The 25,221-nt window shown below is 45.7% G+C and overlaps 1 protein-coding gene across 1 annotated transcript; it reads right to left on the bottom strand.

The window, feature by feature from the left end:
* Nucleotides 1-7,455: 7,455 nt before the first annotated feature.
* On the bottom strand, nt 7,456-24,739 carry agap2 (ArfGAP with GTPase domain, ankyrin repeat and PH domain 2; the record flags this gene model as incomplete). The annotated part of the gene is made up of 19 exons (XM_080535350.1): nt 7,456-7,662; nt 8,266-8,551; nt 9,151-9,373; nt 9,598-9,688; nt 9,852-10,003; nt 10,392-10,451; nt 10,747-10,866; nt 10,960-11,082; nt 11,337-11,493; nt 11,773-11,877; nt 12,358-12,441; nt 12,999-13,163; nt 13,424-13,545; nt 13,866-14,000; nt 14,360-14,501; nt 14,764-14,849; nt 14,970-15,057; nt 15,199-15,257; nt 24,577-24,739. 19 exons carry the CDS (start codon nt 24,737-24,739, stop codon nt 7,456-7,458), a joined length of 2,568 nt encoding a protein of 855 aa, XP_080391476.1.
* Between the last annotated feature and the right edge of the window lie 482 nt (nt 24,740-25,221).

The raw sequence follows: 25,221 nt of genomic DNA, 5'->3' as shown, positions 1-25,221 counted from the left end.
GTCTGTCGGTAAAACAGTATAGTATTAAAATCTCCACCTGTGATTAGGTGGGTGGTTGATAGATCAGGGATGAGGTTAAAGACCTTTCTAAAAAAAAACTGGGTCATCGAAATTGGGCGCATATATATTCAAAAAGGTGACATGACGTGACAATTCTACCCATCACTATAAGATAACGACCATTTGGGTCAGAGATTGTTGAGATGTGTACAAACGGGACATTTCTGCGAATTAATATTGCGACTCCTCTGGCTTTGGACGAAAAGGTGGACTGAGATACCTGAGACACCCAGTTACATTTTAGCCTCCACTGTTCTGTGTGTTTAATATGCGCGGTTTCTTGTAGGAAGATTATGTCTCCAGATAAGGATTTCAAGTGTGAGAAGACCTTCCCTCTCTTTAAACCAGTCCCTAAGCCTCTCACATTCCAGCTGAGTAAGGTTAGGCTGCCACCTTGTGGCGAGCCTGTGTAACTACCAGTTGTAGCCATGGGGAAACTTTATTCGAATCTTACGGAGCGTCAACATAAATAACAATACTGTAGGTGCGTGAGCGAACAGAGCAGGAACATAAACAAAGAAAAACACAAAACAAAAACCCTTCCCATGCCTTCTTCCCCTAACGAAGTAAAGCAAACATTCCCACATAAACATTGAGAAACAGCTAAACATAGGGATGAAGCAGCACTAAACTAAGATTAAGAGAATGGCCGGCTACGTATACCTTGTCGGTGTAACCAGCAGCTCTTTCCACCCTCATGTCTGTAAACACACTCGCATGGCAAGTTGAGGAAAATGGAGGATCACAGTCCCGGTAATTCAAGTTGGTCCAGAGGCAGTGTTGTTAGGAGCGATGCTGTCAATGAAAGCCTCGGCCTCCTCGGGTGTCTGGAATATCTTCTGTTCGTTTGCGTGGGTGAGGATCAATCTCGCAGGGAAAAGGATGCCGTGTTTTATCCCAGCCTTTCTCAGCTTCTCTCTTGCTCCGTCGAAGGCTCTGCGTTGCTCGTTCACTTCAGGCTTAGAGAAGTCTGGGTACAGGCTGATCCGTGCTCCGTTGGAGGACAGCGGGGATTGTTGACGGGCGAGCTTCAGGATCTTCTCCTGGAAGTGGTGGATTTTGGCGATCATGATGCGCGGTCTGGTGGATGATGGCTTACCTAGGCGGTGCGCTCGTTCCACTTTCAGTCCACCTGGGAAGTTCTGCAGTCCTAGGAGTTTAGGTAAGAATCCTGCAATTAACTCTGTTGGTCTGGCGTCCTCCACTTTCTCCGGTAGGCCAGTGATTTTTATGTTACAGCGCCTAGAACGGCCTTCGAGGTCAATCAGTTTCGTCTTCATGGTGTTGTTGGTTTTAACCAGCTCGTTGCAAAGTTTTTCTAGGGCCGCAATGCGTGTCTCGTAGTCGTTGCCACTCTCCTCCAGGTCATCAATACGAGCTGTATGGTCAGTTAGTGAAGTTTGGACTGCATGTAGTTTAGTGTCCAGTGCATTGAACCTCGTGTTGATGTCCCCTTCTACTTTCTGGATAGCTGCAAGGATGCTAGCCAGAGAGGGCTCCGCCTGGGCATCAGGTGTAGTGGCACTCGGTTTGTTAGTCACGGTAGAGCTAGCCATTCTGCTGTTAGCATCATCACTGTCCCCGGAGTCAGAAGTGACTTTGTTAATGTTCTCAAGGAGCAAATCTGTGTCTGTCGTCCTTCCCTTTTGTTTACGTCCTCTCCTTGACATTTTGTTGGCAGTGCGAGTTTACCGTACTTAATTGTATATTTTGGATGAGGGTTGTAGAGCTTCTCTAAAACTTAGCTACTCCATGCGGTGTTCAGACACGCCCCCTGTTAATTAATCAATCTCTTTTAACTGTGAATCAATCATGTAACATATGAATCAATCTCTTTTAACTGTGAATCAATCATGTAACACATTAATCAATGTATTTTAACTGTGAATCAATCATGTAACATATTAATCAATCTATTTTAACTGTCTAACTAACTATAAAGTTACAACACATAGAGCTAAGCATCTGAGTAGAAAAAGCAACAAGTGCTTTTGATATTTTTCTGTTCTTTTTTGTGTTCAGTGAGAAAAGTCCAGTCTGCCTTGGGCTTGAACAAGTGCACTGAAGTCTGGTTGAATGTCTGAGGTGGAGATCAGTGGCGGATACAGAAAGTGGCTGATGGGTAGGCATTGAAAAATCTGGGTAGGCCTGAGTGAAACTCATCACCGCACGTTTTAGACCTATGTATGAGCAGCCAGATGGATGGAACACAACTGGGCTCGCGATCATAGGCGCCGATTTATGTTTCTGCCTGTGGGTGCTCGAAACATTTGGGTACGACCAACACGCATGCACACACACGCACACACACGCACGCACACACGCAAAATATTCGCAGGGACTGGAGGAGATCACTATGCAGACCATGAAACGAACGGAAAATAAATAAAGTACCTGTCTACCCAGAGAATGCAACGGACAGCCAAACAAGTTATTATAATACACACACGCATTCAAGCGCACGCAATAGTCAATGAATTAACCAATAACCATCAACTATGGAGGACCAAGTCTGACAGAATTAACAATAAATATATAGGTACATAAATGAATGTATGAAGTATGAACACATAAATGAACGAATACACACTAGGATCCTCTGTGATATTCCTTGAGCAGACAATTCCGCAGTTTCCACAAAGCCTACTGCTCGTTCTTTAATTACCCCTCCATGAATGAATCGAATACAGACAGCAACTAGCTCGCGCTTGGATAGATCTTTATACTCATCCGCAAGTATGGCATAATATGTGGATTGCTCATGCAGTTCAGACTTTATCTTTCGAATTAGCAGTGAGGCTGCAGCCTCAAGCAGCTCATCCTGAATGTGATGGCTTAGGAGCGTGGCATTTCGAGGCAGTTCCTTCAGTCTATTTTCAATTTCTGGATCATATTTTGACATGAACTTGAATAGCTCCAAGAAATTACCTTTATTGAGCGCCTCTTCCGTTTCTCTGTGACCTCTAAGTGGAATTTCCAACTTGGCACACAACATAGCAATGTCTAACACAACTTTAACGTGTTGCCGGTTTCGCTCTATGAATGAAACGGCATCACCGTGCATTTGATTTAACACTGTCCCACGGCTTTGGGGTCCATGGCTTTGCCTGTACCCATCCAACTTGGTGAGGGCAACAGCATGCGGCTTGCTAGACTCGTGTTTGTCACAGGCCTGCCGGAGACGTTTCCAATTTTTGTATCCATCTCTTATAAAAGTGAACTCCGTGTGCGCCTCTGGGAAATGTCGACATACTTTACAAAAAATAGCGTCTCTTTCTTTACTATATTCCATCCACTTGAACTTCTCGTACCAATTTCTACTGAAGGAGCGCGATTTCCCATCTATTACAGTGGTAGGGAATGTTACCAGCTTTGGTTGAGTGGCTGGTTCCTCCATGGCTGACAGATCCGACGGTGTAGTCCTACCAGTTAGCTCTTCACAAGCCGGTGGCAATGACGGTCGCAAGACAAAACTATTCACATTACAGTTAGTTAGTGAAAATTAAACTTTAAAAATATTTTATTATTATTATTATTATTTATTACCCAGGCCCACCCATAGATCCGCGCCTGGTGGAGATGCGAAGGACAGCTGACAGGTGATCATCAGTGAGAGAGGTCTGTATCTGGATTTATTGAACTTCATCACTGAGAATGTTTGTTCACATGTGTAGGTAGATGCAAAGAGAACTAGCATCCTCTGAGCATGCCTCCTCATGTGTGGAAAGTTTTCCTCTTTGAGAGAAGAGTAAAAGTCCAGCAGGGATACAAGTGCTCTGCCAGTAGTGTATCAGACTGCAGGTCAATGAGTTTGAGCTGAACGTCGCTGGGTGTATTATCCACACTGCAGGTTAAGGGAGATCGCTCCCTGTCTAACGTTATATATCTAATGCTACATGTTTTAAGGCTGATCTGTGCATGATAGTGCTGCATTTTGACATTTTAATTGTTATCGCATTTCCCCCAGTTGAGCTGTATACCGGCACTTATTAAAGTGAAGTGCTCTTATGACACTTAACTCCTCCTACTTTCACCGCTCGTTCCTGGTCTGTTGTGTATAATGGGGAACGTATCCTACCCGTACCATACCGAACTTTTCAAATGCGTGCCGTGCTGAGCCGTACCGGTCTAGTCAATGGAAAAGCGCCATATGGCTCTGGAGAGAAACTCAGAACTACACAGATAAGTTAACTAGACAGATAAGATTGCCAGACTGTGTTTACCACCTAAAATGTATTAATGTATGCCCAGCCAAATCCATGTTTAGAGGTAGCTAGTTAACATTACATTGATCATACTCGTAAGACTTTTCACTTTTCAAAAATGCGGGTCGAGAGAGGATGCTGGCGCTGCTTGTTTTCGCCGCTTCTACGCCCGAAATCTAGATATACTTGCAGTATACAGAGTAGATTGTCCTACAAAGACACTTAGATTTAGATTTAGTTATACAAAAATGTATTAGACCCCTATACTTTATTTTATTTATATTTTTGTTTCTTTTTATTTTACTACTCAATCTTTTCAGTCTGTGAAGCGTCTTTGAGTGTCTAGAAAAAGCGCTATATAAGTCTAATGTATTATTATTATTATTATATTTATATAAAAACACACACACACACACACACACACACACACACACACACACACACACACACATAAACATTCACACACAGGCACACATAGGCAAATGCACACAAGCATGCACACGTACACACACACACCTCCTCATACACCTCATTGGTTAAAACCAAAAAAGTTTCACTTTTATTTTGAAAAAAAAACGTCCAGACTTTCATTCTGCAAAACAAAAAATATGACTACTATTCTGAAAAAATGGTTCAGACTTTTATTCTGAAAAAGAAGGTTGAGACTTTTATTCAGAAAAAAAAAAACTTTCAGACTTTTATTCTGAAAAATGTAAATAAATGTCAACGTTGTTGAAAATCAAGGACACACTCGCTAGTCAAGTCAAAATATTGCAATGCAATGGATGAGTGAGTGAGTAATCCCCACTACTACCTAGCACGCACATACGTAAATTGAAAATAAAACTGTCGGCTTCAAAATAAAAGCAATGCAATAGTACTGGACGCATTGCTTACACTTTTGCCCAATGCCCAGGTCTGCCCTAAATGAATGTAAATTATAGCTACAGCTGTTGCATGTTCAGGAATAAAAAAAGTGCAATTTGTAGCCTTGTCGGGCAGGAGCAAGAAGGCCACAGACCAACAAAAAAGTTATTTTATTCAGGTAAATTCTTTACAGTTCCACATAAAAATCAAATAGGCTATGACTTAAAGATACAAAACCAACAAAGGCGTACTAAAGGCTCCTGCTGCTCAACATTTATTTGGTGGATATAGGGGTCTGTCACAGCCATCTGAGCCCTGATGCACCCGCACAATAAATAAATATGTGGTTTTATTGTCAAATTTTTTATTTATTTTTTGCCTCTTCATATTTAAGATTTCTGTACAACAGCAATTCTGTTCAGCCTTCATAATGCTTTTTAGTGATAATCATAATGACACAGATTACTTAAAAATCTATCACAATCATGACCAGATTAATGTCAGTGCTTGCAGACATGATTAGCAACTTGTTCATGAAGACAATGTATCTTGTTGTCAATCAAAATAGTGAATTTTAAGAAAACATTTAGAAAATATTTTAAGTTAAGTCTTTGAAAAAAAGTACCCGAAAATGCAAACCTGTTTTTGAATAGTGAGTTTTACCTTGTACAAGCAAGTTTCAGAAGTCAAACAGACATACAAGTACAGTGTAGTACACTTTACAGTATTGTAAAAAGATAAATAAACCAGTACAGTTTATTTGAGTAACATTTGAAGCCATCATCAACTTTCTAATCTAAATAGGACTTGTGATCTGAGAGCATCCATAGTACAATAAACAATACTATTTACGAATGGTTTGTCAGTACATCGTATAGCAACCGGCACATGATTACAAATTACATTATGTTTATACTTCATTGTAAATCTAAGAAAAGTAACTGTTTTGGTCCAGTCACAACAAGTAAAATGGGAGACAAAAAGACTCCCCCTTAAACCACTCGGACAGTATTTGCTGCTCCTTGTTCAACCATCACAGTTCTTCCTCTTTACTTTCAGTATCAAATCCCAGAGGTCTTATAAATGTGTATTTACTTTTGCTATTTTATTTGCTATATATCTATTTGATCTACAGTGCCCAGCGTAAGTAATGGGACAGTGAATAACTGTTTTCATCTTTTTGCTCTGTTTTGCTTTAAATGTTGATTTCAAATTAAACAATTACTATGATGTTGAAGTATATATTCTGAGCTTTTATTTGAGGGTATTTGTGAATAATATTGGTCTCACTATTTAGAAATGACAACACACTTTACAACACACTGTATGGCTTGACGGGGGTTTCTGGTCAGTCAGGTGTCACATCAGGTCAGTATTGATTCTAGGCTTTGTGTTTGCCTTTGAAGTCTGCTATATGTGTCTGTCAAAATGAGGGCCAAAGAGAGATCAATGAAAGTCAAGGAAGACATTATTAGGCTTGCCAATATCAACAGTTTGGAACCCCATTGGATTTTATTTGATGTTAGGCAAAAATACTTAAAAACAAACTGAACTGAACTGCAGTACAGGCCTGAGATACCCAAAGATCACCAAAGATACCCAGCATCTGATGGGGTAAAGTCGCAGACTTCAGAAAGTTATTTCATGCAAAGGATTGTCAACCAAATATTGAACATAAGTGCTTAATTTGGAGATTATATCAATCCATCCCATTACTTTTGGTGCCCTGAAATAGGGGGACTATGTAGACAAAGTGTTGCCATCTGTGAATGGTGAAAAGAACATAATATACATACAAAATACCCTTAAATAGCTGACTGTACAATACTTTATCATATTGATTGTTTCATTTCAAATAAAAAAGTTTGGAGTATAGAGCCAAAAGAAGAATTATTCACTGTCTCATTACTTACAAATGGCACTGTATTTATTCTATAGGAATTATTTGATTATTGCACTTCTTATAAATCAAGAGAGAGTGAAGCATTGAGCTATCAGCTCATCTATCTGAAGTGACCATGGACATGTAACGTTTGACTATACAGTATTCATCCATACAATTAATTGAAGACCAAAATGCAGAAGACCAAAATGAGGCTCAAGAACACACAATTTCAGCAATACAGTGTAGGCCTATTTGCTATCAACAGATTGAATACATATTGCTTTTTAATTATTTGATATGTTTTTTCAGATAATGTTCTCTTTATACACTCTGTGATTTCCGATGTAGCCGCCCACCCCACAGTCAACACTGCATCCATGGTTATCTGCATCCTACACCTTTCCACTAGTCCTTGTGTGCAAGCATACCCACTCAGAGCTATGAAACCCCTCTTCTGGAGTTGGAGCCGCCCAGGCTAGCAGTGCTGGATCTGCGGGAGAGACTAGGTGTAGCACAAGTGGGGGAGACTTCATTGGGACAGCCATGTTGCAGCAGAATGTCAGCGCACTCTTTGCTCCCAGTCTTTCTGGCCAGAGTCAGGGCAGTCAGGCCTTGGGGATCCCTGGCTCTCACATCACTTCCATACTGCAGGAAGAGATTGAATCACTTTACCATTCATATACAATTCTGGAATACTGATAACATTACCAAAAAGAAGCATTCAATAACTGGTACTTGGAACCAAGGAAGTTTGCCTAATGATCTCCTTTTACATGCTGTATCTTTTGTGGACTCTAGATTATCCTTTACTTTACATTATATTGTAAAATGAATATTTACTTTGAATAGATTTGAGTCTGAAATGTATTTGTACAGCATTACTTCTCCAGACATCTTCAGACAGACAACAGACAGACTTCTTCAGACAGACAACAGACAGACAACAGACAGACGTATTCAGACAGACAACAGACAGACAACAGACATACTTTTTCAGACAGACAACAGACAGACTTCTTCAGACAGACAACAGACAGACAACAGACAGACATCTTCAGACAGACAACAGACAGACAACAGACAGACTTCTCCAGACAGACAACAGACAGACAACAGTCAGACTCCTCCAGACAGACAACAGACAGACAACAGACAGACTCTTCCAGACAGACAACAGACAGACTCCTCCAGACAGACAACAGACAGACAACAGACAGACAACAGACAGACTCCTCCAGACAGACGTACCCAGACTAGCAGCTGAGTCATGACCACGTCTCCCAGCTGACAGGCTGCATGCAGGGCGCTGCGTGACTGCGAGGGTGCCCCTGCTGGCGTGGGCGAGCCGTTGATCTGCTCCTTGGTGCTGTGGGCGAGGAGCAGCAGGAGCTGGGGTAGGTCCCTCTCCGTCACCGCAGAGAGCAGCCGCACACACACACTGGCCGCCCCAACTGTGCCCTTCCCCGGGGACGGCAGGGGAGCCACAAACACCCGCTGTTCATACTTGGCACGAATCCACGATTCCCTCTCCTCTCTGAGATACAGATGCAGACAAATACACACACACACACACACACACATACGCACTCACACGCACACACACACACATACGCACTCACACGCACACGCACACACATACACACACACACACACACACACACACACACACACACATACACATACGCACTCACACACACATACGCACACACATACACACACACACACACACATAAAGTCACATAGATGAAAGACCAAAGCATGTTACCATAGCAACCCTGGATCAAGAGGGGGTTGATGTGACAACATATTTGCCATGCCATCTGATGTATTGCAACATCTCCTAGTCAAAGTACGACCCAGAATAATGTTTTTGGCTGGTGGGGGCAGAGACTTGAAGATGGGCTCATTGTAATGCAGGGAATGGAATGAGGAACGGTGTTTGATATTTCAAGGAGTCCTTCGATTTCTGCCTCCACGAACCTCCAATGATGTATACATCTATCCATATCTATATTGTTTCATATCATGAAACAACTTCAAAGCACAGACATACTGTATTCCTCATGGCTATTTCTGACTGAGGCCATATAAGAGTTAGAGACTGACGTCTCCTTGTGGACCTGTGCTCCTCACCGTGTGGAGTTTGCCGTGGGTTTGTGTCTGCCCTGGGTGCAGCTCTCCCAGATGCTGTTGGCCATGTGGTTGCCGATGGCAGCCAGGACCTGCGTGAGCTCGCGAGGCCAGTCGTCCAGGTCCAGCGAGCGCACACGCGACAGGTGCGTCCCCAAGTTGCGGTGGATCCCTGAGCACTCGATGCAGATCAGCGCTCCCAGGTTGAGGCTGGCCCAGGTGGGGGCTGGAGGACAGAGCACACCAGGGCAGAGCAGAGGGGATTGATTTCACACTAGAGGACGGAGGCTACTTATAACCTACCTCATCAATAATTACTCATTTTTAGCTCCTTTTCAAGGATTTAGTTCAAGGGTGGACCTGGGAGACAATAGGATATATCATGCACACGTTTATAATGGGTCCCTTGACAAGAGGTACAGAGGAGGGAAAACGTCTGTGGAATCTTACTTAGGGCTTCGCAGTCGACACAAAGGTTGTTCCCCTTGGCGTTGCGGATACCCTGTAACGCTACTGCCTCACTCTGGCTGCTCCTTCGTGCCTATCGAAACACAAGCGCGCACACACACACACACACACACACGCGCGCGCACACACACACACACACACACAAACACAAAGTTAATCAATTGAAATACCTCTGGCATGTTTTATTTCTACAATATGTATCTACAGGTGCTCCCCAGGTGCATTCTGGGTCTTGCCTTGTTTCTGCCGCTGGCACATGACTGCAGACTGGCTAGGATCTGGCTCTCTATAGCTTGCACCCAGGCGTCTCTGTCCTCCATGCTCGGGGCCTCAAAGTGCCATGTCTGTCCTGAGCTTGAGACAATGATAAAGTCTGCATTCTCCTCCTCTGCAAAGACAGGTTGGAGGCAAGCATTTAGACACAACAAACACTGTTGAATATGCCATTAGCTAAGACAGGTTGTTTTTGAATGACAATGCTTGTGCTTGTTAAGCATAGGACAGAAAATAGGAAAGTGCATGCATTACGGTGGAAAAGGGTAAAAGAAAGAAGTCAGTAAAAAAAGAAGAAGTAATAATCACAGTTTAATCTGAATGTGTGCTGTAACAGACATATCATCAGACAGAAAGGCATACAGACAGACAGACAGACAGACAGACAGACAGACAGGCAGGCAGGCAGACAGACCGACCGACTGGTAAACAGACAGGTACTAGGTTCTGTGACTCAGCTCTGTCCTCACTGTCCCTGTCCCTGTAGTTTCTGCTGTAGTTACCTGTCTTATTAATGTTTCTCAAGCTACCAAAGCTCTTTAATTTCCACATTTTGCGCTTGGCTGCAGAGCAAGAGATTAGCCCAGGGAAGCAGGAGAGAGAAAGAGAAGGAGGAAAAGAGAAAGAGGGGAAAAAAGAGAATTAAAATAAAAGCTATGGAGAATACATCAGGAGAAGGGAGAAATAACACTATACTGTATTGAAGAGAAAGATGAAGTGAAAAGAAATAAGATCATAGTCAATTTCATTCTCTGTTAAAATGCTGGGATGTTTGTGATATTTATGAAATCCTATTCCTTTAACAGTGACCGAAAAATATGATTTTGACAAAGTTGTTTCATTTGACTGGAAACTCACCTTCAGCCTGTCCAATGGTTGCATCACCTTTCTGGCTCATACTCTTCTTCTTCCTGTTCTTCTTTCTATCGATCATGGGAGAGGACTGACCCTGGTCTTTGGTCACCCCTTCAATGGCGTCTAGTATAGGTAGATAAATAAAACACGACTCCAATGTACCAATGACCTACCCCAAATGCTCCAACGGTCATTATGGATAAGAATGTAACATACCAACACTGTGTGTCTTGTTAGACAGTGAGGAGGGACAGCGTTGAACCCCTCTGTCTCCCTGAGGGGACACTGCCACCGTCCTTTCATCAACAGACAGAATGCTTGGTGACAACAACGAGGCAGCTTTGAGAGAGAGAGAGAGAGTGTTTTAATTTGACTGACTATGACTGTATATTTGAATGACTTAACTACTGTATGAACGCTGCTTTATGCTTTACCTCCACTCAGGGCCAGCCGCTGGCATAATCACTCTATGCAGTTGTTCAGGGCCACAACTGCTAGAGGGGGATCACACTTGCACAATTCTGTTTAAGGCCACCAAAGTCCTAGGGCCGGATCTGTCTCCACTGATGTTGCTGTGTCAATGAGCGGCTCACCTGTACTGGCAGGCTCAGTGGCCACCCCGTTGAGGCCAGGGGCGGGGCCAGGGGCGGGGCCAGCGGGAGTGACCGCCCTGGGTGGCCGTTTCCCCGGCACCTTCACTGTGACACGCAGCAGGTCGATCTCTTTCCCATGAGCACCCTGCTTGTAGTCCTGAGAGTGACATAAACAACCAGATCAAACCAGTTAAAGGACAATCACATCCTCCAAGATATACCGTATGTATATACCGTTCAACGAACGGATGCATAGCGTTAGCCATCGAAAGAACGTTTCTTTGCGCAACCCTGAAACATGAACAAATGGTTCAAGGTTTGCTGTGTATTTCGGTTCAAGATACAGAGTTGTCATTAGAACTGGAATTCAAGCTAGCCCAGTGTAGTGCTGCATCACCGGTGGTCATGGGATACAGTAGCTGGTGGTGTGACTTACATTGATGCTGGAGTGATAAGACAGAGTGCCATTGTTGGACAGAGTGACACACTTCTTCTTCCACTCCTTGTTCAGTGAGCTCCCACTCCGCTTCCATAGGATGCTCTGTCACAAACAAAGGGGCCACAACAACGCCATTGAACCATGAGCCTCAATTTCTCAATTGTCAGTTACACGACTTCCTGCCATGGTCCTCTCCTCCTCCTCCTTCCTCCACTCGAAGTCATTCCTCAAAGCATTGGAGGAGAATATCGAAGAGGAGGAACCTTGATCTTCTCCTCCAATGGTTTTTTTCGGTAGGACGAAGCGAGTGGAGGACAGAGGAGAGGACACGAGGAGTCGTGTTCCTAACAATTGAGAAAAGGCTATTGAGTACACTGTACCGCATCTGGTTCTACTCTTCACATACGGATACAATGGATCCAGTCTAGTCATTGAGCACGTGACTCCCAGAGAGTGTGGTGGTCCCCTGAATGTGTCCAGTGTGGATGACATCACACCGGTGGAGGCTGGTGGAGGTAGAAAATCGGAGGACGGACTCATTGTAGTGCTACCTCCACCAGGCTCCCCCTGCATCACACTGACCTGTTTGATAGGAGTGGGGCGGACACTGGCCACGTCGCCTTTGGGGTCAACACCCCTTTTCTCACAGTCACTGCCTCGACGGTTCTAGGAGAAGTCATATACAGATTATGAGGTTAGAGAGGAGATTGTGAAAGACAGACAGACAGACAGACAGAGACAGGGAAGCAGAGCACAGAGATGATGACACCATGAGGTGAGATGAGAGACAACGTGAAGTTAAAGGAGAGCCCAAACTCTGCAGTCTGTCTGTTGTTGAAAAAATAGGAACATTGGGTGTGCCAACCACTGTTTCTCATCTGCATATTATCTTTTAGAATCAGCTTGCTGGGAGAATTGAATGAATTGAGACATTTTACGCTCAATCCCTATCAATTACAGGAGACTGTACCTTGTCTGTTGGTTGTTAAGCCTCTGATTACAGAGTAACAAGAGAAGAGCAAGACAGAGACAGAGAGAGAGAGAGACAGAGAGAGAGAGAGAGAGGGAGAGAGATAGAGAGAGAGAGCGAGAGAGAGAGAGAGAGACAGAGAGACAGAGAGAGAGAGAGAGACAGAGACAGAGAGAGAGAGAGAGAGAGAGAGAGAGAGAGAGAGAGAGAGAGAGAGAGAGAGAGAGAGAGAGAGAGAGAGAGGACAACTGACCTTGAACAGGGAGGGCCGTCGGTGGGGGACATTTCTCAGGGACCCTGTTGTAACACTGCCGCCCCCCTCACCCCCCCCAGCCCCGCCCCGCAGCTCTCTGTGGCTGACCACAGGGGTGGAGGGCAGCGAGGAGGGGTAGTCACTACTATGTCCTCCATTACTGGCCTGAGAGGGGAGGCGGAGGGCCAGACAGACAGAGGGACAGAGGGAGAGATGACAAACAGAGAGAGTGGTAGACAGAGACAGACAGTGGACGAGAGAATGGGGAGGAGAAATGAGTTGAGACACAGAAATGAGAATTGACCGGAAAGCTGACAGTTGGTCTTTTTCTGTCCTTCCTCTCAATTCATACACTTTCACAACAGGGTATCTCCTGGGGTGACCACTGGAGAGAAGACAGAGCTACCCAGTGTGTAGCATAATACCTGGCCAGGGAAGGAGGCCGACCCTGGGGTGGAGCCCCCCGAGTGACTTGGGGAGTTGGGGAGAGACTTGCAGGAGGCCAGGAGGGCAGACTGCTTCCTCTGTGTGACTATCCTCTGGGAAGCTGGGGGGGTCAAAGAGCAATGACAGTGAGACAGCAGCACAAATAGCTAGTAATAACCAAGGTAGAACTGTATCGTAAGGTGGGTCATTTCAGCAATGCATCTCAAACCACTGACCAAGTGGTGCCTTTTAATGGTTGTCGATGAGACGACAGTTCAATTCAGGATAAAAACAATTAAAATAATTGTAGAATTGTTGAATAAGAACTGTCCCCTAAAACCGCTCAACTCTTTACATAATTACTACAAGAGATTCTTTATTGTGTTGAAACGATGCCAATGTAACACGAACGCCCCGTGCTCCATCTCAGCGTGGACTGACCCTCAGCAAAGACCCGGTCAACGTTGAGGCCGTAGGTGGCGCAGGTCTCGTAGAACACAGAGTGGCGCACGTCTACGCACAGCTGCCTGGCGCGGAGGTCCTCGATCACACGCGGGTTGGTGCTGCTGATCTTGTCTACGGGAAGAGAACAGGGACATTCAGGAGATTCCTCAGGAGATTCTAAGATGAAGATACAAACAGGTCTCGTCTCAAATGAAAACCCTATTCCCTCCCTCAGTGCACTTCTTTTGTGCTCAGTGCACACTGCACTTTATAGGGGAACAGGGCATAATTTGAGAGTAGTATACAGTACCAGTCGAAAGTTTGGACACACTTTCCAAGTCAACTTTTGACTGGTACTGTATATTGTATATTCTCCCCCAATCTAATCTGCGATATGAAAGCATTGTGATCCATCTGTCATAAGAGCCGTACGTACAGTGCTCCATCTTCCTGTTGACTTCCATTCATGCCTCCCTGACGGACTCCCTTACCTTGGCTCCCTACCACTATCAGTGGGAGGTCGGCAGTGCTACGGTGTGTGTTGAGCTGGCTAAAGAGCTGGTACACCTCCTGGAAACTGGTCTCGTTCTCCAGACTGAACACCAGGATGACTGCGTCCACCCAGCTGCTGAACTGGAGAGGGGAAGGAGAGGATAGTGCGAGCCAGAGGATCAGCATTGTATTGGCTTGAGGATGACGAAAAATGACATGAATATTGATAATATATCCCCCCCAAAATTTGCCATTTTGTGCAATTAAGTTTTAGTCCACACACACACACACACACACACACACACACACACACACATGCAACTACAAGCATACGCACGGACGCATGCATGCATGCATGCATGCATACACACACACACACACACACACACACACACACACACACCTGTGCATCAGGAGGCCCTGTCTCCTCTCTGATCAGTAACAGTTGACTCTGTCCATCGACCAGCACCTCTTTCTTATACCTCCCACCTGACAATGACAGAGAAAGGTCATGCAGAGGTCAGCCTAGTGCAGGCTTATGAAGGATAACATAGTATAGTTTCCAGAAGGATAACATAGTATAACAAGAGAGATGTGTTTCCTGCTCACCCTCCTGTTTCTCTTGTGGAAGATAACTGCCTGTAATGTATCTATTAACCAGCGCCGACTTGCAACTCCGAATACTACCAAGCACCCCCTGTAAGAGTTAACAAGTTTGGAAACATCCTGACATACTGTTCAGATATACACAGCTTCATTGATATGAGGTAGCATCCCTAGAGAGAGTGTGTAAACAAAGCTGGCATTGATCCTCATAGAGAAGGTCGGTTTGTCTTACCACACGCAGCTCTGGGATGGATCGGCTTAGGGTCCACTCTTGGCTGTTGGCACAAGCCACTGGGGAGGGACAGTGACAGGGGGGGGGGGGGTGAAGAAGAAAGATGGAAAGAGGGAGAGAGGGAGAGATCATCACTTTGATAATACAAGGGGAGCAGCACATAGAGGTTGTAGCTACTGTACATTACACATTGTTGCAGCCCAGTTGCGGCACACATATTGCAAATCATTTTTCACTCAGGAGCTGTACTGGGTTTAACCAGGCACCCTTCACTTTACTCCTCAGGTGCATCGGAGGCGAGCCATAAATACAGGATTGGCCCAGAAGATCAAAGAGCCCAGCGTTGCCTCATGCAGGAGACCCTCCTTCTGCGGTGTTGCCAGGCTTGGAAGCATTTTATGCTTTTGGCATTTTAATGAGTCTTTCCAATAAACACACACACACACACACACACACACACACACATACCCACACACACTCACACACACACATCCACACACACTTACACACTCACACACTCTCACACCCACACACACAGACATACACACACACATCCACACACACTCACACACACACACACACAGACACACACACACACACACACACACATACACACACACACACACACACACACACAAACACACACACAAACACACACACACACACACATACACTGTCACGCGGTCAGGTCTGGGTCACACACAGCTGTGCCACAGTCCCTGCTGGGCGAGAGAGAGGTGGCATGCCCCCAATGCGATGTGACGCTCACACCCGGACACACTCTGTGCCCACAGCTGTGGCTCCAGAGGAGAGGCAGAAAGAGAGAGAGGGCAATAGGGAGAAAAGGGGAGGCACGGGGGCAGGGAGACTGGGTAGGGAGGGGGAGAGGAGGGGGGGTATTAGAGGAAAGAAAGATTGAGCGAGAGGGGGGTTGAGGTAGACAGGGAGAGAGGGATTGGAGGAGAGAGGGAGAGAGGGATTGGAGAAGAGAGGGATTGGAGGAGAGAGGGATGGAGGTAGACAGGGAGAGAGGGATTGGAGAAGAGAGGGATTGGAGGAGAGAGGGAAAGAGGGATTGGAGGAGAGAGGGATTGGAGGAGAGAGGGATTGAGGTAGACAGGGAGAGAGGGATCAGAGGAGAGAGGGATTGAGGTAGACAAGGAGAGATGGAGAGATGGAATGCCAATGTGTGCTGTGAATTCCAAAACCCAATGACTCAACCAAGCCAGGTTCTGAATCATAAACCATTGGACCAGCACCACACAGACACTGGTGTCACTTAGTCTGACTCTCTGGGATCTGAGATCACACAGATACGAACAGACTCGGGTTGGTGAGGGGAGAAAAAGAGAGGGACGAGAGAAGGATGACAAAGGGGGCTTTTACAGAAGCTATACCACTGCAGGCAGCTTCCACTCACAAATAAAAGATTAAACACACCAGACACATACTCTCTCTCACTCTGAATTAAACTCAAGCCAAAGGGCTCTTTATAGAACATGAGGAGGCTTGCCAAAGCAATCCAACAGTGAGATACACTCCCCACAAAGCTGATTATCCAGACTATCTCCTTGGATGTGAATGTACGCGCACTACTATCACGTTTCACTGATATTCAAAGACTCTTTTTTCTACTTCATTATTTTTGGACATTTTTCAAAAACCCTCCCCCCCTCGACTTCATCAGACTCTATCTCTCCATAGTAGCACGCGCACACACACACACACACACACACACACACACACTCACACACAGACACAGACACAGACACAGACACACACACACACACACACACACACACACAGAACAGGCATCTCTCACAGCCTTCCTGGTTACCATAGCAACCCTTCCTCCAGCCCTGTGCGATCTGCTCTGGAGCGCATGCGGAACAGCATTACTAATACAGACACTCCAGGTCCGTGCACACTGAGCCACCATTGAAACGGTGTACACAAATAGTCAACGCAGGCTGTAAGCCCATGCCGGTTCATACAAGAAAAACGAATAATATGATATGTGTGATTATTCTTTGGCGCAATAAATGACACATTTACACAGTACTTATTCCATGAAAATAGCACAAAACATAGACATAATCAATTCAATACATGTTATTTCCCGTTAGGGTTTATTTATCGTCAGTGGCAGCTGATTCAGTGTTGTTAACTCCCCAACGCCAGGTCAGTGACGCATAGAACAAACATAAAGGTACGAATACCATTCATACCATTGAAATAACGAAATGAAATGAAATAAGATGAAATTCATTGCAAGGAGGAGCGAGAGAGACAGAGAGAGAGAGAGAGAGAGAGAGAGAGGGGGGGGGGGAGAGAGAGAGAGAGAGAGAGAGAGAGAGAGAGAGAGGGAGAGATGGTGCATCAATTGCCAGATATAATTGTGTTTGAATATGGAGTGGGTGGCACATCAAGGCTGGGATTAGGGGGGACCTTGGCTCTGATTTCACTTCCTTTGACGCTGTAAGGAGCATAGGAATAGAACTCTATGGTGGATATATTCTCTGATTTGTTTCCCTCCAAAAATGTTCCAGTTTTAGAGACAGAAGAAGAATAAGCCAAAGCAACAGCAAGACGGAGCAATGCAATAGGCTACATCCCATGGTTCCTTACACCGTCAGCTCATAGATACCACAGCCGGTAGTGTATCGTCTACCCATCATGGTCATTAATGTAGGACTTAACGACAGGCACTGTAGGCAGTGTGCGGAGATTACCCCTCCAGTGGCATGAAATCAACCCGTTCTGAGGGGAATTAGATTAAGACTGTCCAAGATGATGCTATTGTCAGCTCCCAGATCAAAGGGCTTCATCTTTATCATCATTTACAGTCACACAGGGCTTTAAGTAAAGCCTTGCAGCTCCCAGGCCCATTTATAAATCCTTTATCATTACACTTCTCTTAAAATGCTTCATTTCCTCTATTTCAAATGAACGCTTCTGCATGGGAGGAAACACTAGACTAGGATAGAATTGACATTTGTGATATCTCTTTGTTTTTCTGTTTGCATATAAAGTACAGTACTGTACGTGTGTGTGTGTGTGTGTGTGTGTGTGTGTGTGTGTGTGTGTGTGTGTGTGTGTGCGTGCGTGCGTGTGTGTGTGTGTGTGTGTGCGAGCGTGTGTGTTGTGTATGTTTATATATGTGTGTGTGTGTGTGTGTGTGTGTGTGTGTTGGCGCGTGCCCTACCTTCCTCCTCACTGGACTCCCTCCCTATGCTGTAGACAGGAGGTGCTGTGGAGGAAGAGGAACTAGCCGACGCTGAGCTGCTCTTAGTGAAAATCCCACTAATGAATTTGAGCATCTTCCTGTCCTTAGCGGAGGCGCGTTGACCCTGGCCCTGCTGGGTGGTGTGTGTCTGGCTCTCTCTCCCCAGAAACAGGTCCTCAGACAGGCTGTTCAGGTCGCTGTTGTCCAGGGTGCGACTCTTGGTGCCCTTGCGTGGGGGCTTGTGGACCAGGCTGACAGGGCCAGGTAGAGAGGCTGAACCTGTCGTCATCCTATCTGCCCTGGGGTAGTCTGGCGCCACGGCCCTCCCTCCTCCCACCTCCTGCTTGGCAGTTCGACCTCTGGCCTCGGACCTGGCCCTGCTCTGACCCTCGCTCTCGGCCCAGGAGGCTCGGCAGGGCCCTGGGGACCTGGTGGGGACCCTGCTGTCTTTGCGGTCCAGGCTCTGGGCCGTGGTCGGGCTGCGCTCCCTGGCCTCCCGGCGGCTGACCGCCATGCTGTGTGCCTTCAGCAGGGTCACCGGGCGCTGGGCTGTACCGCGGACAGGGATGGAGCTCCTGGTCGGGGTCCGGTTGCGCTCAACCACCACCTCACTGGATGATGTCGGGGTTGGTGGAGCCTCGGTGCATTGTGCACCTTCTGAGGTGACCACCATGATCTTGTCTCTTTCCCCTGCATCCTCTTGGAATTTTAACTTTTGAGTTCTACCACTGTCACCAGTGGAAGAGATAAGAACATTGTCATAATCCGAGAGCTTCTCGTTCCCTTTGGTAGTAACGCTACCAACCCTAGTTGCTGTGTCTTTCAAGGGGCTGGGGTATTTTCTCTCTCCCTCCTTGATCTCATTACATTTTCCAACATCCAGTATAGCAGCATCTCCATGGTTGTCCGGTTTACTGGGAAGCTTCACCTGGTCCACCTCAACCTCAGCCCTGGCCCCAGCCCCAACCCCAGTCCCTGCTCTGGCCCCATCCCCAACCCCAGCCCCACTCCCTGCACTGGCCCCAGCCCCATCCCCACTCCCTGCCCTGGCCCCAGACCCATCCCCACTTCCTGCCCTGGCCCCAGACCCATCCCCACTCCCTGCCCTGGCCCCAGCCCCATCCGCACTCCCAGCCCTGGCCCCAGCCCCAACCCCATCCCCACTTCCTGCCCTGGCTCCAGCCCCAGCCCCAGCCCCACACTCAGACCCAGACACAGACCCTGATGCAGACCCAGACCCAGACCCGGCTACAGCTTGAGCTCCAGGCCCAGCCTCAGCCCCTTCCCCAGCCCTCTCCCCTCTCTCCTGGGTGTTTCCCTTGGTCTGCTCCCCTCCATGCTCTCCCACAGCCTCTACCTTGACCAAGGTGAGGGAGATGAGGTAGGTGGTGCGTTGCTGTAGCGTGCCGGCTCCGCTCATGGGATCAGTCTTCAGTGGACACACCATAGACGGATGAAACACAGCAGGGAGCTGACATGGACGACTGACAATTCATCAAAGCTTTGAAATACAGATCCTTTATAGAAATGATGACAGCAAGAGAGTAGACACACTGACAGGGAGAGAGCTCAAGTTACCCCTATGGGGATAAAAAACTGATTCTGCCTTTCTGACCCTTCAATTCATCCCGCTCTCTCTCTTCTCTATTTTTCAGTCTTTTATTGTGTAGCTGTAGCTACCCTCCATCTCCTGGAATCTATATAGAATATCAATATTCTCCTCAAACATCAGAAGAGATCCATCCATGCACCAGCTTTTTCGGTTTTGTTAATGACTAGAAACATCCTATGATACATACAGTAGCTATAGAGGCAGCTGTGGCATTCAGGTCGGATGTGTTTAATGCCTCATTTCAAAGTAAATATTCACTTGACCTTAATTCTGTTTTGCAGCTCCCCCATCTTCCTTGGTGTTCAACCTCAAAACAACGTCATTTCTTCTTCAAGACAGAAAGTTATCACACAGCAACAGTCAAGAATGTCCGACAAAATATTCCCAGGTTGCAAAAAATCCCCAGTGTATAGAATGAGTCAATATAGACCTATGTCTTCCATATCATAGGTGTTCATCCTCAGCTACGCATGTGTTGAGTCCTATAGACAGGATCTTCTCCTCAGAGAGAGGTCGCACTGACACAGAGAACAGTGAGAGAGGTCGGGCGTGGATCAGGAGCAAAAGCCAATTGAATCTGAGACGAAGCAGATATCTGGGAAACGCATGGCCGAGTCACAGAGCGTCCATCCGGCCATCACGCCTCTCACAGTCCCTATATCCTCCAAGCGTGTCAAGCAGGCATTGACGAGTCAACAGAACAGAGCCCGGCTGTGTGTGTGTGTGTGTGTGTGTGAGGCTGCAAGCCCCCGCTGTCTGAAAGCCTCCGACTCAGAATCGCTCAGATAGAGACACACAGACTCAAAACCAGTGCAAAACCAGTCTCACTGCCGGCCAGGAATCTCCTCAATCTCCGCCTCTCGATGCCCCTCCTTGTGTGAATGCCAAACCATACTGAGCAGGAAAACCCTGCTTCTCTACTATTCGACTCCCCCCCCCCTTTCTCTCCCTCTCTCTCTCTCTCTCTCCCTCTCCACCTCTCTCTGCCTGACTCACAAGGCAGACTGTGCGCGGTCCCTGCTCTTTTGCTCGCTCGCCCCCTCTCACTCCCCATCTCCCTCTCTCTCTCGCGCGCACTCTCTGCTGTAAAAGGGAGAGGCGATGAGGCATGGAGGAGAAGGCTGGTGGTAAACACTAGCTGGACCTGGTCGACCAGGGGGAGACCAAGGAGAGAAAAGATCAGTGGCAGAGAGAGAGAGGGAGAGGGAGAGGGAGGGAGATGAAAGAGAGGAGAGAAAGTGAGAGCAAGGCTAATCAAGAGTGACAGGGAAATAGAAAGAGGGTGCATGGAGAGGAAAAGAAGAAGAGAGAGGGTTCTTTTTCTCTTTTTCCTTGTCTGTCCTTAGACCACTGCTGCAGCTTCAGCGGCTCTATCGTTATCTGCCACAGCCAGTCAATGTCCTGGTTATCAGAGCATTCCTCTTGTTACAGCACAAGGCTGAGCTGGCTGGTTACTAAGGTGTTGAGATCTTTCTGGCTCTACTGGTACAACAACTGTCCTCCCCCTCTCCTGCTCCCCGCACCTCCCTAATCTTTGTATGCTAATTGTGTGTGTGTTTATGCGTGTGTGTGTGTGTGTGTATGTGTGTGTGTGTGTGTGTGTGTGTGTGTGTTTGTGTGCATGTGTGTGCGTGTGTGTGCATGCGTGTGTGTGCGTGTGTGTTCATGCGTGTGTGGGTGTGTGCGTGTGTGCGTGTGTGAATGTAAGAGAAAGAGAGAGAGATTGAAATCTCCTGTGAATGTATTGATCTGTTGCCTATTGCCTGCTCCAGTATGTGTTCATTAGCAGAAGAGGGTAAGCTCTGGCTCACAGCATGGATAAAGCACCGAGGTGAGAGAGGATGAGAACATATTGGACATCAATAGGACAACACTCCACACATTACATGTATCTAAATAAATAACAAGAAACATAACAACAAAACATGCAGATCAGATGAATAACACACCTCATTTCAGATAGTAAAATATAGATTCCATGGTTTTCATTGTTATTACCAATGTACATTTGTGGTTAGTGTGTAGAGTATTGTGAGGCTTGTATTGTAGGTAGAATGAATGAACTCCATAAAATACCTTTTTCTGTCCCTTCTGGTTGACATCCTAATACTTCTGACGGCCCACTCGCCCCCACTTCCCCTCCCTCCCCTCCCCTCCCCCTCCCCTCCCTACCCTCCCCCTCCCCTCCCTCTCACTGGGATGGCAATAAAACACTCGTACTGAATACAAAAGACACTGACAGCATTTAGCTCAAGGGGGAAAAACCCAACCGGGGAACAACAGGCACATCACAGCCTCCAACACAGATGAAGAGCACTGAATGCTACTGTTAAAAACCACCACACGCACAATTGTAGTTTTGAAGAGAGCAGGTTGATTTACAATTACAATCCACGTGAACCAAGCAATCCAAGCAGAAACCAGGACATTTTCAGAAGAAAGAAAACATGTCTACTGCTATAACCACATGAAATCCCATTTTTATTGTGATCAATTAATATGCACTCATGTGTAAGAGCATGTACGATTGTATGGGTGCTTGCGAGGTTTGCACACATCATGCTCTTTCGTGCTGAATCGAATTCATCTGATATAGGCACCCACAGATTTGATATAAACTGAATCAGAATCAGGGTGGCCTTAAGCAAAGATTATCAAACACATGGTGTCTCTCTCCTCCCTCTCTTACTTGCCTGCTTGCTCCACACACACACACACACACACACACACACACACACACACACACACACACAGAGACACTGTCAGATGGACACTGACAGAGAGCAGTGGTCATGCTGGGTGATTTTTCATTTCTTCCTCGCTCTGAGCCATCCCTCCATCCCTTGTCCTCTTCCATACATCTTCCCTCAATCTCCCACTCTCTTGGCATGCTGCAGTGAACAGGACTAATTCAGTGACAGATCCTCATTCAGATGGATTAATTCAGTCCCTGTAGCATCATTCCTTCTCTCCACACTGTCGTCGTCCCCCCTAATTTCCAGGGGGTACAGAGGATTCCACAGGGAGGATTCCACAGGGTTCTACATGAATGCAAAAAGACCTTATACAAAGAACCAAAAAGAGTTCAGCCGAAGAACAGTTTTTTGGTTCTAGGTAGAGCCCTTTTTCTACAAGGGTACTTACTTTAATTTCACACAGAACAGCCCCTCTGTGTTGCCAGTGCACCACACTGAGAGATAGAGAGCTCACACTGGACACTGTCTTTGATCCTGTCTTTGAGCTTTGCCAAGCCAAACTTAATGATGCAAAAATCTGATGAAATGTTTTGATATGGGGGGGGGGGGGGGGATGTCTCTGAGGCCATGTCAAAATCTGGCGCTTCCTAGAAAGAACTGTTGATCAAAGACTCGATACACAGTGGTCAACAACTTATGAGAGATTCAAATGACCTTCATTTCAGAGCACAATCAGAGTGACAAGCTGTCTTTCACTAATTACAGTAATACGCTGATGATTAATAAATCAAAGTTTGACCAATAATTTTGGTAATAATTTAACTAATAATAAGCATTATATATATTTTAATATACAACCTCATATATTTAGAAAACCAGAGAGAACTAAATGAACGACAACTGAAAGCATAATGATTTGTGTTAAGGTGAGAGAGAAACCAAAAAAAGGTGGGAGGAAGTGACGAAAAAGCCACATTTGCATGAAGAGCTGAGGGCTGTTTGTCTGAGGGGATGTGGTTGAGGGCAATAGCAGCAGCAGAGTGGCAGACAGGAAGTACTGTAGGCCAGCGCAGCCTGTTCAATCGTGCTGTCATAGCTACAAAATTATGGGAACCACGGTTACCAGTCAGTGTTCTGCTGATTGAATAGTGGTGATTTCACACTAGAGGTGATTTCACACTTGGAATTCAAATCTGAATGGAGATGGTGAACTTAGAGGAAGAGGAAGCACTGTAGCTACGTACACAACTCCTCACCTCAGACAAACGAACACAGGAAGCCAAGAAGTTGATCTTATCATGTAGTCACATGTTTCCTCCCAGTGTTCACCTCTGAAATAGTGTATCACCTTGAAGGGTACATTTACAAGTGACAAAAGTCACATCCAACAAGTGACAACTCACTATTGAAATCGTTTCTACCTTTATTGCTCAAAGAAATAAATTAAATAAAGAATGAAATTGGGGAAGAGATATCGATTTCAATGCATGCAATGAAACTACGTCAGTGCACTTCACTTGACCTAAATCCAAATCCTTTCCTTTCTGTATGAGGTTTGTACACAACGAGATGATGGATCTCAAGGGATTTAATTCTGTCACCAGAATTTCTAATAGTTAAATAAAATGTACTGTATACCTGTAGGTTTGCACACTTTCTTTGAACAAGTGAAGAATTCACACAGGCTAAACAGGCTTATTGGTTCAGTTTGTGCACAAAAAAAGCTGTATTCTAACATAAAACACAAAAACCTAAATGCCATGTTGAATGTTTGAATGCTCAGACAAGTCTGATTTGATGTAAACACAATGCACCTGCTGTGCTGAGAGGAAAGCTTACAGTACCTTGAATACTATGCAGGTAAACCTTCAGGCCAGAACGCAGCTGTTGATCACCAACCCTCTCAACCTGCTTGAAGAGTCTGTTAATTGTATTTTGAACAGATTCATGCCGCCTAACCTCGGCTCTTATTGCACTTGAACATCCCAATTTGTTGTTACTATTCATCTTGACAAATATTGGTTGTAATAAACTAGGCAAATATAACACTTGCTGCAGCCCATTTGATCTTCTTGCTTGTAGTTCCCCAAATGAATCGTTAAACAGAGAAAATAGTCCAAGAGAAATGTACTATTATACTCTAAACCGCAAGACGCCAAACATCATCTAACTGCAACGTGTTTCAGTTTCCTCTGGCTGCTTTGAACGCACTTCCTTATTTCAAACCATAATTCTGACTATATGTGCTAGCCCTGTCAGAAGAGTCTACTAACCACATAAAAAGTTCCAAAGTGCAGTGCATAAATGTTGATGTTTAGAGATCTGTGTGTTTGTGTTCATAATGTGGACATATCACTTTATTACAAATTATTGTATCTGGAGTTAAACAAAGCTTTAAGCAAAACATATGGTATGTATTAACACATGCATACACTGCCTGATAGATTCTCTCTCTCTCTCTCTCTCCCTCTCTCTCCCTCGCTCTCTCT

This window comes from Nansenia antarctica, assembly GCF_963989245.1.
Source record: "Nansenia antarctica genome assembly, chromosome: 6".
In the NCBI taxonomy this organism is placed as follows: domain Eukaryota; kingdom Metazoa; phylum Chordata; class Actinopteri; order Argentiniformes; family Microstomatidae; genus Nansenia; species Nansenia antarctica.
Note: the sequence above shows the minus strand (reverse complement) of the source record. Positions and strands in the feature narration are given on the sequence as shown.